General features: G+C 38.6%; 2 protein-coding genes across 12 annotated transcripts in view; one reads left to right on the forward strand and one right to left on the reverse strand.

Annotated features, from left to right (window-relative positions):
* Positions 1–271: 271 nt before the first annotated feature.
* Positions 272–5,048, reverse strand: LOC129188562 (DNA fragmentation factor subunit beta-like). The gene is made up of 7 exons (XM_054789279.1): positions 4,885–5,048; positions 4,578–4,704; positions 4,312–4,497; positions 1,672–1,751; positions 1,421–1,594; positions 1,223–1,323; positions 272–1,137 (listed from the first exon to the last, which is right to left on the reverse strand). The coding sequence occupies exons 1-7, from the start codon at positions 5,005–5,007 to the stop codon at positions 906–908; spliced, it is 1,023 nt and encodes a 340-aa protein (XP_054645254.1). The 5' UTR covers positions 5,008–5,048; the 3' UTR covers positions 272–905.
* Positions 5,049–6,279: 1,231 nt separating this feature from the next.
* LOC129170635 (nephrocystin-4-like) overlaps positions 6,280–19,006 on the forward strand; it is a 270,848-nt gene continuing 258,121 nt past the window's right edge. For all 11 annotated transcript variants that reach the window (XR_008566724.1, XR_008566725.1, XM_054758947.1 and 8 more), the window contains exons 1-2: positions 6,280–6,661; positions 8,051–8,188. Coding sequence is in view for 9 of the 11 variants with exons in the window: in XM_054758947.1 (XP_054614922.1) it covers positions 6,485–6,661; positions 8,051–8,188 (315 nt within the window). In the remaining 2 variants the exon portion in view is untranslated. The remainder of the gene's footprint in view (positions 6,662–8,050; positions 8,189–19,006) is intronic.

Here is a 19,006-nt window from a genome sequence, read left to right on the forward strand (position 1 = left end):
ATAATGTTAAAATAATGTATGTTAATTAAAGCAGTGTATTGACATAGTTCATCTTGTTAACATGAAAAAACACTGAAGGTGCAATTAGTAAGTAATTGCCAACTCATAGGCAGCATCCATCCATGTTGTTAGGAGTTAATACATTTTAAGTCTTCTTTAAACTTGTTAAAATGCATACCGGTATGTAAAAGTGTTTTGTCACTGCTGATCAACAGAATGCATCCAATTTTTAAAGTGAGATTTAATATGGATTGGCTCATGAACTTGCATGCAGCACCTTTTCTTATTGTAGAGATTCACATCAAGAGTTTACTCAGACAAAAAGAGCATTTAATATTTTTGGAGTGTCCTTTTGCCATGACTCTTCAGTATCGACTGTTGCTTTCATGTGATACTTAGGCAGCTTTTACAGTGTGTGTGGATATAAATCTGTATATTTCTCAGTGCCGCTCATCACACTCAGACGTTGGCTGTCGCATTTGCGAATATATTAGTACAAAAAAATCTTTGACAAACGTCTGATCCAGTCTGTTTGATTGTGAGGTTCATAGCCGTTGCACTAAAATATTGCTTGTAATTTGTCCAGAGCAGATTGATCTGATCATATAGCTCTTTTATATATTTATACTGTTTTAAAAATCCATGCCTTATTCATGTTGAATGGTTTTCATATTGTACTATGCAATTTTCAGAGGAGACTGATTCTCATAATTCAGCATTTCATGTAGTAATCATCGCTGTGCCAAGACTAAGATCAAATAAATGTGTTTTATGATTTATTTCAAGTGGTTTGAAGTCTGTCAGCGGTTCGGAAAATACAATTAGTTAAAACGAGTGAGGTCACTTTGTGGTCAAATTTAAAAAAAAAAAAAAAAAAAAAAAAGGAAAAGAAAAAAAAGTTAAAATCATTTCAAACGTATCTTCTTGCTGTGGTGCTTTCTGTTGTCTTTTTTGAAGATCTTGTTTGGGTCACACAGCAGATTGTGGGCTCCCTTCTTGTGGCACACAATGTGGACCAGCTTGAGGTTATCCCGAGTGAACAGCAGGCGGTAGAAGTAAGTCAAATTGATGTCCTCGCTTTTGTGATTCTGGAGTGCCTCCATAAGGGCGGGAATGATGGTCCTCTTCTTTTCAATCCTGGATAAACAGAAGTTGTTTAATGTGCTGATTTTCCTCAATTGATTGTTTAAACGTCAGGAATGAAGAAGCCAAAATCTCAAACCTGTGATCCAGATTCCAAGTGCTGAACACGATGCGGCTCTCTCTGCTGCCGTAGGGATTGATGGAGTGGAGCGACGCACACTTTGGCTGGTCAAAGGAGCCCTGAGGAAGAATGTGATTAATAATGCACTCTTGCACAATCAAATGAAATCCAATACAAGAGCTGTATAAAAAAAATCTCAGTTGTGATTGACAATACCTGGCAGGTAAACCATCCTTCCCTTGTACAGAGGCGATCTTTATCCTTTTGAGAGCGGTCAAAGTAGCAGCAGTTGTATTTGTCCGACTTGAGCATCACTGAGAGGCTCTTAGAGGCTTGTACGCACTCTTCCCGAACTTTAACTTTCTGCACGGCTTTTGTGGCTTCATCTAGCTTTCCACAGAAACAAGAAATTCTTATTGTGAGAGTGCACATTAAAGAGCTGGTTTGACTTTAGGGGGCTGCTTTACGTCTTTCATGTAGCTTCTTATCCTGCTTTCACAGTTGTACATCATGTAGGCAGACTTGGTCTTGAATCGAGCCTCGACACCTGAGAGGAAAACACAATTGAGGAAACTGCTGATACAACATGTTGGATATAATACAAAACACACAAAATTGCTTATTTGGAAGTTAATAAAAGTTGATTTTACATAGCAATTTTTTTTTTTTTTACAAGGTACTCAAAGTGCTTCACAGGGAAGTGAACCCATTATTAATTCACTGCTCAGTCACACACTGGTGGTGATAATCTACATCTGTATCCACGGCTGCCCTGGGGTAGACTGACGTAAACCTGGCTGCCAATTCACATCTATGGCCTCTCACCAAAAATGTAATCACATTGAGCAGCCCTTCTCACTTCCGACTTTCTTACTCCGTCCCCTCCACATGCCCAAGGCCATTGTTCACATAAGTTCCCCCTTTTCATAGCTGTCTGATGCAATGCCTGTTATAACTGAGTACTAGGGACATTGAGGAAGAAAAAAAAAAAAAACGGACGTTTTGAGAATAAAGTTATAAATTTACGAGAAAAAATTTGAACTTTATGTACAGGCATTTGTGCTTAACTGCTGTTTTGCTGCCACATTATGAATAAAAGCTTGCCTGAAGCAAGAGGAAAGTTTCCTTCCGTCCTGAAGAGCTACGCTCTTCAATATTACGACTGTATTCTCGTAAATTCACGACTTATTTTCTTGTAAATTTACGACTTTATTCTCAAACTCTCATGTTTTTTTTTTTTCAGTGTGGCCCTAATACACTCCTGATTCAAATCTTAAGACCAGTTGAAAAATTGCTAGAATTTGCATTTTGCACATTTGGATCTTAATGAGGTTTTAAGTAGAGCTACAATATGCAAAAGCAAGAAGGGAATGAGACAAAAAGCACTTTGAAAAAGTAATTTATTGAAAACAAACTGAAATAGGCTGCTTATCAGCTGATCAAAAGTTTAAGACCACAGGCCATAAAAGCCAAAATCTGCTCAAAAATTTCATTTTCTTTCAGGCATCTACACTGTCATGTCCTCCTGATGGCTAAAGCTAAGACACTTTCTCTTTTTGAACATGGTGGGATTGTCGAGCTGCATAAGCAAGGCCTCTCGCAGCGTGCCATTGCTGCTGAGGTTGGGCGCATGCCTCCCAGGGGAGATGTTTAGGGCACCTCCAACCGGTAGGAGGCCTCGGTTGAAGACCCAGGACACGGAGAGATTATGTCTCAACTGGCCTGGGAACGCCTCGGGATCCGCCGGGAGGAACTGGACGAAGTAGCCGGGGAGAGGGAAGTCTGGGCTTCCCTGCTTAGGATGCTGCCCCCGCAACCCGACCTCCGATAAGCGGAAGAAGATGGGCGGATGGCTGGATGGTCGCTAAATTGTCAACGTGGATCCCTTCTATATATGAGGTGTGTTATGAAATTAAACCGGTGATCGCAGGTGCTTGAAAGTTGGTGCTTAGCCAAATGCAATGAGCGTCAATACAACCGCTCCGTGATTAAGGATGACGCTGTGAACACCAAGGTAGGTTGAATTACAAGGTGTGCCTAAAGCACTTAATATGCGGTTCCAATAATGCCTTGCACACTGCCACTTCCATATTACTTTATCATTTATAGTTGCGAGGCCGTCGTTTACAGTCTGATTGGCTTCTGGCTGCCATGTTCTGACGACACAGCTTTTCTCCAAACAAGAAATCTCATCACATTTTAATCTCAAGTAGTTTAAAAGTTTACCGGTTAAATCATATATATTGTATGTTATGTTTTCCAGTTTTACAGTATAATAAGAGGTAAATCATTTCACCTGTAACTTTCATTATGAAAAAGTGTGTACAATGTACAGAAATACTCATAAATATTAATATACTAATTATGTATATTCTCTGTTTATAATAGAAAGTAGATCTTTGAGACACGATCATTTTAAAAGTAGCTCGCAGGCTGTAAGTGTGAGCACTCCTGTGGTATATAGATACATGTATACCCTATTATTTACGCGCATATTGAGCACAATTAGTTGTAAACTAAATTATAAATATAATAAAAATGTTTCACTACGCTTTACTCTGAAAAATGTGCACCGGAATAGCCTGAGAGGAAGAGGACAGAGAGTATGTAAGATACTGTAATTAATGCATTTTTGTTAAAGCCTGTGAAAACGACCCTAATGTTGACATTATTACAAACTGTAAATTTAAATATTAAAAAAGAATTTGCTGCCACAGTGAGGCAGCAATGGCAAATCCAAGGGGAAACCCTGTATTTTGTTGTTAGGTTTTAGGCCATTAACCTTTTTTTTTTTTTTTTTAAACTCATAGAAGAATGTCATCAAAAGGTGAATAATTAGGTTTTGATTTAATTTAATCTGATTTTAATGTTATTGTAATTTAACACTGACTTTTACATTGTTCTTTTAGAATAAGCTGTTTTCAAATACAAACAAATAGAATATCTACTAGCTTCGGCTTTGTTTGGTCCCGGGAATGAGCTCAATATAGGATTTAAAATTTCCGTGCATAGTTTTTGCAAGTATGGGTTAGGGTTGGGTGGCTTTGTACAGAGCAGGGGTAAATAATCTGTAAAGGGTTTGACTAGTTTGGCCAAACTGTCCACACCTGTAAACCATTCTTCATCCTCCTCTCTGCTCTCCAGCTCAGATCTGTCCTCCAGGTTGTGCAGAAGGTCACATAGGATTTTCCGTCTCTTGGCAGACTTCTCATCATGGAGGAGGCCCTTCGCCGCTTCAATGAGGCTGATGGCGTGTTGGTCTGATCTCAGTAAATGAGCAATGTCGCACACAGCTAGATAGGGATATACAAGAATGTTAGACATCACGACTTCCATCTTGCTTTTGGCCTAACCGAATGGTCCAGCCACCTACCTCCACCCCATGTCTGCTCCGTGCTGAGGAGAACAAGTTCTGTGTTGTCAGGCAAAGTTGCAAAGTATTCTTCTGTCACTTTTGTCCCGTCTGAATACAAACAAACATGCGCACCTGAAAGTGGCAACTGGAAAGAGAATATGGGAATATGAGTAGAAGTGTAGGTCCCCCCGCTATTACTACGAAAACCATTCATATGAAGATCACATATACATACACAACACATATATATATATGGTGAGAACTTCCTGTTAAGGATCCGATAAATGTAAACAAGGGAACGCAGAACCGGAAAAAAACGACTGACCTCTAATAACTTGCAACCTTTTTTAAGCAATTCCTTGACGTCTTTGGCTGCAACGCCGTGCTTTTTGTTGTCTTCAATCCTTCTGATTTTAAAAGGTCTTCTTTTCTCGGAAAGTCCGAACATTGCTTATTTCGTCGTGGAGTTGTGGGCCAAGTACCCGGATGTGTTCTTGCTCCGCCCGCGACTTGTTTTTGAATTTCAGTTTATCACTAGTGATGTGCGATACCACCGATTTCGTTTCCGATCTGATACTGAGTAAAATTCAGGCTGGTATCGGCTGTAACCACCCAGTTTACAAATTCACCGTTAATGTGTCAACTTTAAATATTAGTGTAGTTCATAACATAGCATAGGGAATACAATACATTTAATTAATGTATTTAAATAAATTATTAATGTTAATAAAAAATAATTTAATAATCAATTAATTGGTAAAGATAGTGCCATGATTTATGTACAATGTAGCCAAGATAATATACAACAACAGAAAAAGCAGAGCACAAAATCATATAAATTATGTGAAAATGGTATATTAAACAATAAAAAAGAAAACAAGTGAAATAATGCAACTATTATAATAAACTAATAATTATTAAGAAGTACCATAACAAAACTTTATTCACAATTCACACATGGCTCCGTTTCAGCAGACAAACGTTTTAGACAAACATTACCTAAAATGACTAAATTATCAAAAGTATCAATATTTGAATTTGATAATCGATTTTACAGCGTGAGATGGTATCGGAACGATCAATATTTCAGTATCGATCTGCACATCACCATTGCCAGGAATCCTAGAATTCATTGCACTCAATGTAACAACGCTAACATTCAATAAAGTTTTAAATGTGTATTGTTGTTTTCTGCTGTCTTATTCACACCTCAATTAACTCATATATTACTAATTTGGTCTTGTTTACCTTATTCTTAATTCCGAGTGCATGTGATGGTGATTTGCTGCACCCTGGAGGTAGTCGTGGTGTTTACCACAATGCTAAAATATAGGTTAACATTTAAGTCAAATATTCAAACAATTGTCGTAGAAAATACAATATCAATACCATATGAAACTGGATAGACAGTTGCAGACATGACAGCTCGCCGAATGAAGTGGAGAGCAGCGTGGCATCGTGATAGTTACCATAACAACTGGCGCTGTGCGATAGGCGATACCAAATAAAAGGTGTTGCGGAAGACATGTATCAATCCCAAAATATCCTTCTGTGCAAAAGTTTCAGTTTAGAATGGCTCTCTACATTTTCAGGGGCTACGTATGGATTAATCTGTATCACATACGTCATTGTCGTAATGTCGAATACACGTGTTGAAACGTTTGGGTTACACTCTGACCCCCGTGAACAAAATGTTATGATCCCAATTCAACATGGCGGCCAGGTTAGTCCGTTTCGGTGGTTACAAGCCACGAATAGTGAAATAAATGTCCATGCAGAGAGCTTTTAAGTCTCTGATGTTAACACGTGCGTTCTTTATTTAAATGCATTGTGGCTACCATATTATATACATCTATATGGGGATCCTCTGAAGAGATTTAGTCGCTGAAAAGCCCACAACACACAGAGTAGGCTATGGTCAAAGTATGGTAAACACAGAGGAGTTATTATCCATGGCGGCCAGCTGGAGAGAAGTGTTTGAAAGGGGACGTTTGATTCCTCCACCAGGCCAGATAGTTCGCCAGGCTGTGGACAGCTTCCTCACGCAGTCCCAGGGCGTTCAACTTAGCTTGGGCAAGCTGACGACGGCGCATCTACTGAAGGTAACAACTCTTGGCTATTAACACGAGATATCTTAGTAGACGTGAATAAACCGTTGCTCTGTTTACGGACCATGCCTGCCACTCAGGTTTTTAATTTTCAATACATTTTTGGCCTTGTTGAATGAATATAATGTTGAATGACTATAACTAAACAGTAATTTTCAAACATTGGGTGGAATCACCTCTGCACACAATTTAGATGTAACGATTGTCATGGACATGCCTGGAGCCAAGGTGGCTGTGTCTTGTTTATTTGTTAGAGGTTAAATGATTTAATCTTTGAGGAAGGGATGGAAGGCCAGCATACATGGGACAGAACTGGTGTCGTAGACCTCCCCCTGTGTTTAGAGATGGTTTCTCAACTTTGATTTAGATGACTCACTTCACTCCTCTTTCAAACCATCTGTCTTCTCTACAGAATGGTGTACATTTTGGTCCTCAAAAGATTGCTGTTTGTCTTTGAGGTGCAGGTAGTCTTGACCTGAAGAGTTAGCCCATCTGTGTTGGTACATGCACCTGTGTTACTGTGTTACCGGGTTTGTAGTGTTGTGTTTGTTAAAAAAATCTTCTGAGTTTGTCAGATAGATCTGAGACATCGGGATAACGATGTTCTTGCATCTATCACTCTCTTCATCCACCTTGCACTTGTTCCTTTTGGAATGAGATGCACTTTTTTTTTTTTTTTTTACAAGTGACCAGCTAGGGTATCCAAAGGTTTGGAGGGTGACCCACAGTTGTTTATGCTCTTTCTCTTTGGCCTGTGGGCAGTAGGCTGGTGGTAACATTATCATCTCTGTGTTGTAGGGTTCTGATAGCGCTTAGTTTGTGTTCCAGTCACTTCACTTACAGTTCAATAATTTATCCTCAATATAAATAAATCATGAATAAATAATTCACAGGCAGAAGTAATTTTAAAAGATAGACTTGTTTAAAGTTGGAAAAATATGAATCTAAACATTTTTATGCAGTTTTTTGGAAGCAGACACTTTTTGTCATTGGGGTACAATGTGTGAGTGACAGAACTTCGTAAAGGTTAAAAACAAATGCTAAATACCATAATACGCCATTTCTGCATTTGGTGTTAAAAAAAACATTCGAAAATGCTTTGTTTTTAATCGTGACATAAGGACAGACAATGTGACACAGTGTATTTCAGTGTGTTGTGGGTTTTACATATTAATGCCAATAGAGGGCGCTTGGGCGCCAGATTGTTTCAGAAGCTGCTAGACTGCTCATTCAGTTTGTGTGAAGTTTCTTGTCCATGCGTACATGAAATTGATGGATTGCACAACCTTTGGCACATTTAACTTGTTTATGGAGGTGTTCATTGCTATAGTACATATACTGTTCAAGAATGAGAATGATTTGGGGGCTCTTACTTTCTTACAGGATGCGCCAGAGGTTGGACTAGATGTGACCTACCAGCTACGAGTGACGTTCTTTGATAGAAACCGTCAGTACTTCTTTGGGAGAACATGGAAGAGTGCCCCACAGAAAATGAAAAACAACAAGATGTCCCTCAATGAGGTAACATTTGTTTAACAGTGTTGGTCAACTTTGACTGCAGATGTCACATGCACGCACATATCAGATATACAATAGCTAACGTCTTGCTCATAATAAAAGGCCATGAGATTGATGAATGTAGGATTTTTTTGTGCCAACATTTTATTAAATAAATAATTTTTATTATTTTATTAAATTAAAATTTATTTTATTAAATAAATACAATTTTACATTGTAAAATATAATCATAAATAATGATAACACAATTAATTTCATGACTGATTTATATATCATCACTGTTTTTTGAGAGTGTGCGTGCGTGCGTGTGTGTGTGTATATAGGTCAATGATATGACAAAAAAAATTGTGTTTTCATGGTTTAGTTAAATTTAAAAAGGTTAAAATTTGAAAATAAACTCAGACATTACTTGAATACATTCTCGTTTTGAAGACTTATTCTAAAATTTCTGGATTTGATCAATTTTGAGCGAATATTCAAGGGTTAATGCCAATAACAATATCAATGTGGTGTAACCATAAAAAGTATTCACCAAATACTTTTACCAAATAAATATTCAGAAAACGCAAAGTTCTTAAAAAAATAAAGCAAACACACACATCATAAACGAGTTTGGCACAAACCTACATATAATTTTGTGAGCTGTGTCTTGTCAAGTCAACTTTCTTAGTTGTCAAGTTGGTGTAACCAACATTGAAGGAACCATTTTGTTCATTTTTGAACAAGACCGTGTGGCAGGAAATTATATCAAAACTATATATAAATATTAGTCTATTTTGTAGAACCTGTTGGAAACTTCCATCCATCCCTCCATCTTCTCTGCCGCTTATCCTCACTAAGGTCGCGGGTATGCTGGAGCCTATCCAGGGCTGACTTCGGGGGCGAGGCGGGGTACACCCTGGACTGGTCGCCAGCCAATCGCAGGGCACATACAGACAAACAACCATTCACTCTCACATTCATACCTGCGGACAATTTAGAGTCGGAAGCCATCAAACAATTAACTTTTTTTCTACATAACTACCCACTATAAGTGAACAGATGACTTTTGTTATAAATATAGGCATTTTCCCGTTGAGTTAGTTAGACTTCTCTTCACCACTTAATTTATGTCGCGGGGGAACAACAGCAAATCAGGAGGGGAGCTTAATGTCAGTTGGCTGATGTCATATCATAGTTACATTAGACAAATTGCCAAATTGATGCGATCGACCCAAACTACCTTTGTGATCGACCGGTAGCTCACAAGCGACGTAATGGGCACCCCAGCTAAAAACGTCAAGTGGTAGACCCAAAAAAAATGTCACGGGTCCTGAGCCGGAGGATCCGATTGGCTGTCCGTCAAGACACGGGACGATCCTTGGTCCAAATGAAAGTTGTTACTGGTGCCTTGTGCAGTCCAATAACCATCAGACAGCATCTGCGAGAGAAGGGTTTTAAGAACACGAAAACGTCTTCAAAGACCTCGTCTCCTTCAACCCCACATAATTACCTGTTTGGAATTTGCATTAGAGCACCAAACATATTCCCCTGATCTCAATCCAATTGAGAACATTTGGGGATTGCTGGCAAGGAAAGTTTACAAAAATGGAAATCAGTTTCAGACAGCAAATGCCCTCCGTGAAGCAGCCTTCACCACCCGGAGTAACAGTCCCACTAGCCTTCCGGAAAGACTGGCATCAAGCATGCCGAAGTTAATTTTTGAGGTGATTAACAAGAATGGCACAGCTACTCATTACTATTGATCAGCTGATTAACAGCCTATTTCAGTTTAATGGTTGTTTGCGATAAATTGCTTACTCAATTTTTTTTTTGTCTTACTCACATTTCTTCTTTTTGCATTTTTAAGCTCTGCTTAGAACCTCCTTAAGATCCAACAGTGCTAACTTTAAATTCTTGCAATTTTTCAACTGGTCTTAAAATTTTGATCAGCAGTGTAAATTAAACATTTGTAACTGTGTTTATAAGTACACTTACATACACTTTAGGTGGAAATAAATGTTAAATATTTCTCTTTTTGTTGTGGTTACACCACTTGACACTTTCAGGGGAACTTTCATTTTGAAAAAAAAAAAATTGGAAAGCTATTTGAAATTGAAATTAAACTAACAGAAATACAGGATGTACATTTTTGCAAACCCAATGCGAGCTTTTATTTTATTATATATTTTCATGGGACAACACTAAAGAAACAACACTTTGATGCAATATAAAGTAGTGTACAGCAGTGTAAATTTGCTCTCCCCTCAAAGTAACTGTTTATGTCGAAACCGCTGGCAACAAAAGTGAGTGCACCGCTAATGAACATGTATAATTTGTGTCCGAAGTGGCCACACAGTCAGGAGATTGAGAAGATCAAGGTTTGAATCTTTGTTGGGCATTTCTGTGTGGAGTTTGCATGTTCTCCCCGTGCTGGGGTTTTCTCCGGGTATTCCGGTTTCCTCCCACATTCCAAAAACATGCATGATAGGTTAATCGGAGACTCTAAATTGTCCATACATATGAATGTGAGCGTGAATGTTTGCTATATGTGCCACATACCCGCGACCCTAGTGAGGACAAGCGGCATAGAAGATGAGGATGGGTGGGTGTCAGCATGTAGTGTGGCTACTATTATTTTTCAACACTGCCTTAATTCCTATGGGCATGGAGTTCACAAGAGCTTTACAGGTATCCTCTTTCAGGCCTCCATGATTAAATCGTGGAGCCAGTGGATACGCTCCTCCATCTTCCATTTGAGGATGCCCCACAGATGATCAATAGGCTTTAGTTCCATCACTTTTACCCTCAGCTTTTTAAACAAGGCAGTGGTCTTCTTGGATTTGTGTTTGGGGACCTTATCGTGTTGGAGTGCTGCCCTGTGACCCAGTTTACGAAGGGTGGGAATTATTGCTATGCTTCAGCATGTCACAGTACATGTTTCATATTTCCTTCAGTGAACCGTAGCTCCCCATTGCCGGCAGTACTCAGACATCCCCATACCATAACACTCCAACCACCGTGCTTAACTATAGGCAAGACACACTTGTCTATATACTCCTCACCTGGTTGCTACCACACATGCTTGTCACCATCTGAACCAAATAAGTTTATCTTGGTTTCATCAGACTACAGAACATGCTTGCAGTAATCCAGGAGTCTGTCCAGTAGCATACTGTTTGCAGGCTTTCTTGCGCATCATCTTTAGAAGAGGCTTTCTTCTGGGATGACAGAGTGTTGCCAATCTTCTTATAGCCTAGGCCAGAGCTCAGCGAGTTCTTTGCCATGAGGTGCAATGTTGAACTTCCAGTGACAATTGTGAGAGCGATAACACCGAATTTAACACACCTACGGCGCATTCACACCTAAAACCTTGGCACGACTAATCTCATTCAGTTTTTGTTGTCTGAAACCACAATTGGTAACATATACTAGTCGGTGGTGATGTTCGATTTTTGGGTTAAAAAAAGTGTAATTTGGAGCCAAAGTGGGATAGCACCTTTTTAAATGATACCTGACACAAGATAGCTCAGGTCAAAGGTGAAGTTAATGTTTTTTTGTATGCTCTTCCAGACAACAATTGTATTTTAAGCTCTCAGGTAATCTGGCAAATTTTACAGCCGTACTGTTTTTGAATATCTACTCAATATACCTAAAATTGGTGGGTCATATTGGTTTACCATGTGTTTTTTTTTTTTTTTTTTTTAATAAAGTTAGCAGTGCCACAGTTGCTTAGACAACCTTTAATTCTAATTTACCCTGCAGGTGAATAAAATCCCAACAGTAAATGCTAATGCTATGCACCACTGCCCAATGTAGAAGTATGTCATCTTTATATACATATTGTTACACATTTAAAGTAATTTAATGTTAAAATTCCTGTTAAACTGCCCCTTGCAGAACTCAAAATGTATGCCAAACATTCAGATGCTTCAGTTTCTCCAACTAAGCTGAGCTTCTTCCTGGGTCATCACATTTATTAGCATCTATTTATACATTATTAATCAGCTTTCCCCTCAGAATAACTATATTTAGTTCACAGAGTCTGCTCACTCTGTCAGATTGCATTCTGTAAAGCATTTGAAGATCATGCGCAGTAGTAATTGTTAAAATCTGCCCCATTAATTTTGAATATTTACAGTTAATGTACTGCAATTTATCAACCTTTATCAAATTGAACATCTCTAATTACTATCCATTTAATGAGACACGGAGCACATGTTTTGCCTAATTAGTCAGTGGATTCATGAATATTATGATTAATGGAACATTAAATTGGGTAAGGTCAGTTATTTATCAAAACATGTGTTGTAGCAGTGTTATGAGGAGTATGTGGACTGTTGGTGAGACAAAATGTATATTTTGCACAAGTTTCATTGCCTAATTGCGTATCTATGTATAGTATCTCACAAGAGTACACACCTCACATTTATAGATACACTGCACTGCAGTAAAATCAAACATCTTTCTGTCTGAAGTTCTGGAGCACACACTTGCTTGTTTTATAAAGAGCATTGCTGAGCCTCTACCCACATTTTGTCACTTTTAACGGTCACAATTCTTGAATGGAAATAAAATAATAATAAAATAATAAACAATTATTTTGTACATCTCCTTGTCCGGCAATCTCTCTCAGGTCTTTCGTTTATCAACCGTAATCTTCATAACCTGTATATAAAACCCTCTAAATCCTATTATCCATCTATAGTAATCATAATAGAAACCACATCATATCCGATTGGAATGATAACAGATGATAAAGGCTGGACTTCCCTTTGTTGTGCTGCAAGAGCTGTGCTTTTTGGATTTGGTCCCATGCACCAACATCCCTGCTGATTTTTATGAGTGGGAAATGGTGATTTGATATCCACATACTGTTAAAAGGGAACTGTAAAAATGGCAGTGCCTCCTTCAGTCAGCCGTGATGGATTGATTTTAACATTATGTGAAATGCCAATTTGTGTAGTGATTTGAAAAAACAAACAGTAGACAATCAATCTCATATTTTATTCCCCCAAGAAAGAGACAAGGTGTCTCAACAATGAGGATTTCTGCTGCGGTTTTGTTGTTTTGTTCTATCAAGCCTTGATTTATTAATCCTTTATTTCTAAAAAGGAGATTGGAAAGTGGTGTTAAAATGAGTTTAAAGGGAACCTGGTAATTGAATTCAACCCTTTAACAACATGCTCTAATCATTGTTAATGTCTTTTGTTTTCATTAATAATAGGGTTTTTGTGATCCACTACTGTAATAAGACCTGAATGCGGTATTTCATCCTGTTTAGGAAGTGAACAGCAGAGGGCAATGTTGTGCCTCAAAGGGAACAAAAATGACTGGTGAGAGCAGATGAGGCACAAAAGAAAAGAAGGGGGAATCTTTCTATATTATCTCTCACTGTGATCACCTCATTTAACTGCCTTCGCATAGGGGAGCCACTGGTTTATTCTCTGACATACAGCATTGTCAGGCTGACAGCCCGGCTTTGCAGAAAAGGCCAAGTTTTGTTCCTGTTCATGTTAACGCTTGTTTTTATTGCCCTCCAAATGCTGTTTGGCAGGAAATACATTGAGAGTTACATGTACATATGTGCCTTTTCTTGAAAATACTTTTTGGCCAAAAGTGCTCCACCATGGTCACCAACAAAAGCGCAAAAGTGCATTTTTTTCCATTGTCAAAGGTTGTGAGCTGTGCTGTACCACTTTTTGGAACCATATAGTTTAAGGCTATAATTATATCAGGGGTGTTTCTTACCCTAAACCGCAAAGAGGACTGGGCAAGAAATGGAAGCAGACAATAATTTTCGAGAGGCTGCTATTTCCAAAATTTGAAAACTCATTACATATAACAATTTTTTTTAATGTTAATAATGATTTGGAGTGCATGAGAAAGTGTAAAGAAAAATATACCTTTCTTTGATCCCATGGTCATATATTAACACATAACAAAACAACAGGAAAAGGACCAATGTTGTAATCGCGGTAAGGCGCAAACTACTCAGCCAGTATTAATACCGCTGATGAGTTCATTGTAAACTACAATACAGCAACTGTCAAGCTGGAATTATGCTTTAGCCTTGATACTATGCAGGCACTTGTGACGTTATCTTGAAGCTGTTATAGCTTTTCAGTGGGGGCTGACACGTGACTTGCAATTCTCCACTAAAATAACTCTGTAAATAGCTATTTAGCTTCCGGTGTAGTGGTAAACAATGGTGACTGCGACATCCTGATTGCAACATAAGTCACTTTCATTGTACATGTTGCTTTGAAACTGGTCATATGTGTACTGTATTCATATAACTGCTCATATTTGCATGTTTTATTTCTTCGCTGAGGCGCTCCTCTATTTGCACCATTATTTATCTTTTTTTGGCGGACTTGTACTTTTGCAGAAGGGAAAAACTGGAAATTGTGCACAAAAAAAAAGCCGACCACAGCTCTGTGGCCCGAGACGCTGTTGACACAATTTTTTTTAGGAAGTGCACGTCAAGCTCCACTGGAGGTTTTGAAGGGGGCAGAGCTAGCCAGGATTGCTTACACCGGTGCTGTGATGCTGCAGTATAATTCAGGCTTCAATTCAGTTTCACACCAACCGCTGAGCAGTGACCCTCTTGGAATCGCTTTGTTTCTTGCCATTGTTCTAAACCAGGGGTCACCAACGTTTTTCCTTGTGAGAGCTACTTTTACAAAATGAAAATGGCCAAGAGCTACTCATTTTTGTTACATTTATTTTCAGAGCTTATTTTAAACCCAAACAAAGCTAATATGCTTGTTTTACCAGAACATTCACAAAATGCTGGTGTCCACAACTCACATTTTGTATTTCAGAATGAATTTCTTTCTACTGTTCTTTCATTATTAACTGAAAATCTGAATGAAAAGCAGGCTTGCGGGCACCTCATGTGGTTGTGGGGGGCTACCTGGTGCCCGCGGGTGTTGGTGACCCCTGTTCTAAACTATTATTAGTCTGGCATCTAAATGGCCCTTTTGCAGGATTTAACAGAAGATCACCAAATTTTGGCAGCACATGTATGCTGGCAAAACATATATATTTACGACCCCGCCTCAACCTGCTCAGTAGCTTCCCTGGAGACTTATGAACTATTATCACCTACCACCAGTATGTTCGATTGACACAAAAGCCGATATACGTTGGTGTGAAAAAGTGTTTACCCCCTTCCTGATTTCTTATTTTTTTGCATGTTTGTCACACTTAAATGTTTCAGAATAAATATTTCAATATTTGTCAGTGACAACACAACTGAACACAAAACACTGTTTTTAAGTGAAACTTTTTATTATTTAGTGACAAAAAAATCCATACCGACATAACTGTGGTTTATCACAACCTGAGTTCAAGTGTAAAAGGTTATAAAGCCATTTCTAAAGCTTTGGGACTCCTGCAAACCACAGTGAGAGCCATTATGCACAAATTGTGAAAACACGGACTAGTAGTGAACATTCCCAGTAGTGGCCGACCAACCAAAATTACCCCAAGAGCGCAGCAATGACTCAGCCAAGAGGTCACAAAAGACCCCAGAACAACATCCAAAGAACTGCAGGCCTCAGTTAAGGTCAGTATTCATGACTCCGCCATAAGAAAGAGACAGAGTTTGTTCTTTGGACTATTCAGAGTGAATAAAGAGCATCCTTGCTTTCTGCACCTAAGTACTGCATTCCATTATGCCTCAATTGCTTCACAATTCTTAATCTGGAATTGTACTGCTTGGTGGAAACTTATTTAAAAGAAGCAAAGAGCAACAAGTAGATTGCAAGCAATCCATTAAAACATTAAATTATTTTGTTAAGTATAAACTGTTTGTTCTTGTTGCAGTTCTTTGTTGCCGTAATAAAGTTAGGGCAGCAGATTCTAACATTCTAACAGGTTTTTACAATAGCTTTGCAAATGGGAACTGTCAGTGAGGTTGCCTAAAAAATCCTTTTTGGTCTTGAAGGAAACACTAACTCTTTAAATCACCAATTCAGTGGCTCTTGCTCTTAGTGTGGTACAGTTTGTTGCCAAGTGCAACCTGTTTTTTCCATTCTTCATCGTCTTGATTACAGACACGGTTGTGATGTATTCAAGCATGTCTGCTCGACAGGCAAAATAGAGGAAGCTAAGACCTTTTCTCCAAAGCCCTGAGGAAATAGATTAATTTCATGTCAACACTTTTAATCACAAAAGATATTCCAAGAGTACTTCTCTTTTCTTTGTGTTTGTCCTTGACTGAATACAAGTGAACATCTTGGGACTGGAGCAGAACGTTGTCAGTGTTTTTTTAACAATATATTCAATTGATAAAAAGTCTGTATATTGTGCTGTTTTGTTAAGTTTCCTTAATGATGCCTCCTCTTGGCAATATCCATAAGCTTTTGTTGGAAGAATCAAACTAACGCATTGCTCAGTTGAATTTGGAGATTTATGCATCACACTCGATCAAAAAATGTTACATGATCAACTAGCATGACTTGAATTGTGTCTATCAATATGTAAACCATCCCATTTAACCAGAGGATTTTTTTTCATTTCCACCAGCTGGATATGAAGCAGCAGGCATGTTATGTTACAGAGATCAGGACAAATGTTTGTGCTCTGCACAGTGTCATTGGGCTCACATTGTAAAGCACACACTCACAGCAGCTGTATTTGCTCTTGCATTGCTGTTTGGCGTATATGAAAGGCCGTGTAGATTGCATTGTCCGTCAATGGAAGTGTTGTTGTTTAATATTTAGCTTCTTTTCAGGATTTCTCTATAAAGAACCTCCTGTTTTTTGTTTTTTTATTGACACGAATTACACCTTCATAGAACTTAATAGAATTGTACATAACCACAGCTACAGAAATGTACTGTATGTTTACATATAAACATTGATGTGTATATATAAATGATAATATCGGACATCCCTACCAGACTGTTTTGATTTGTTGATTGTTTGTTTGATTTTTTTATAACTACTTTTTTCTTACACAAAGAGAATTACAAGAAATGTCATTGCAAGTGCATGTGTGAGTCAAACAACAATCTGTCCTTCCTTCCACTTTAATTTAATTTTGAGATTGTTGCATCACAATGTATCATTGCATGCATGCTCGGCTATGCATGATTCTATTTGAACTCCATTTGACAGCATTTAAAATATTTTTTTAAAGTCTGAAGAAAATCAGTTGACAGTTGTTGCCATGAACACCCAAGAAATATGATGTGCACTGTGCAGGACTGCTGCCAAATACTCTGAGCCCACAGTTTTGAAACAGCACCATCCTTACAAACGCGGCACACTGAATTGCCATCTGGTATGAATGCTCGTTAGCCCTAAATTACCTAAAGTTTTCATGTTTTAAACAAGCTAAGTGCGGCCATAAATGGCCAGCAGTGAACCTGCTGTATTCTCTACACTGTTTTCTTTCAGAAAACATGATACTTCCTCCAGTAAAAGTAGCGACCCCATGAAATCCTCTTTGTGGGGGCAAAGCGTTATGATTGATCGACAAAGGAGCTGTTATGGCAGCACAAGAGAGGCTTTCCAGATACCTCAGTGCTTAATTTGTTCCTCCCAACTGGTATGCCACACGGAGAGAGATATACACTTCAATTATACATGGGGACGGTGGGGGCGAAGCCTGCGAGGCCTTACTGGAGAACTGATCAATATTTTAGCTCTAAGGGGACTAAACATTGAGCTGAGCGGCTGCTGCTTAACAGCTTTACACATTTGAGTGGCACACCCTACACCAAGCAGCCATTCCCTGACAAATTAAGGTTTGTTCAATGGCCACACAACTTGGGTAAGAAGAACTAGATTAAAACGTAACACGATTTTGCGATTTGCTGTCTCGCAAGAACAGGTCATCCAGAAGTCTATCTGACTGAACTATGGCATTGCTACTGTGAATTATATTACACGTAACAAGTGGCAGTGTGCGAGGCAGGATCAGAACCGCACATTAAAGGCACAGTTCGGATTTTTTTACATGAAGTTGTATGACATCCCCATCAGCAGTGTAGTGCATCAACAATGACTTACCCCTCACTTCCCGTGAGCCCAGTTCTGGTCGGATTTTGGTGGTGAGGAACGTAGTTGCGGTTAGTTTCTGGGGCCACTAAAGCAAAGAGTTTGGCTTCTCAAAACAATATGCATTCAAAAGAGTAGTACATTTGCATCACATAAATGCCTCCTTGAAAAAACCTCACAAATCGCTTGGCGTTACTTTCTCTCTGTTCATATCAATGTGCACTATTGCCTGTCAATTGTTGTGATTTAAACTCTGACATGATTTTGCTTTTTCTTTGATTTATGAATTTGTGTTGTGAATTGTGAGGTTTGATTTTTTTTCGAGAAGGCATTTTTGTGATGCAAATGCATTACTCTTTTGAACGCATATTGTTTTGAGAAGCCAAACTTTTGACTTACGTGGCTCCAGGACCTAACCGGAACTACGTTCTTCATCACGGAAATCTGACCAGAACTGGGCTCACAGGACCAAGTGGGAGGTAAGTCACTGTTGATGCACTACACTGCTGATGGGGATGTCATACAACTTCATGTCAAAAAATGAACTATCCCTTTAAGTGCTTTACACACACTATAAACCTTGCAATCCAACCTACCTCTGTGTTCTCAGCATCACTCGTCATTTAGCGGGTGCTTTTTTAAAATTTGTCATTGTTCAACATTTGAGGCAGTATTAATGTCCATGCAGAACCTGTAGTAATTCTATATTTGAATAAACTTATTTAAGACTTGTCAGATCAAAACACTATCGCTGCATACGACTAATATCAAAATGAAAACATTCACTAATTCCTGGTATGGCACACCAAGCATCATGGGAGCTGTAGTT

Source organism: Dunckerocampus dactyliophorus, chromosome 1 (assembly GCF_027744805.1).
Source record: "Dunckerocampus dactyliophorus isolate RoL2022-P2 chromosome 1, RoL_Ddac_1.1, whole genome shotgun sequence".
In the NCBI taxonomy this organism is placed as follows: domain Eukaryota; kingdom Metazoa; phylum Chordata; class Actinopteri; order Syngnathiformes; family Syngnathidae; genus Dunckerocampus; species Dunckerocampus dactyliophorus.

Excerpts from the sequence above, each read along its gene's own strand:
- LOC129188562 (XM_054789279.1), bottom strand. The coding sequence starts at position 5,007 with ATGTTCGGACTTTCCGAGAAAAGAAGACCTTTTAAAATCAGAAGGATT. Across the intron at positions 1,595-1,671 it reads TAAGAAGCTACATGAAAGAC|CTAGATGAAGCCACAAAAGC; the intron begins GTAAAGCAGCCC and ends TTCTGTGGAAAG. Across the intron at positions 1,138-1,222 it reads ACTTGGAATCTGGATCACAG|GATTGAAAAGAAGAGGACCA; the intron begins GTTTGAGATTTT and ends CTGTTTATCCAG.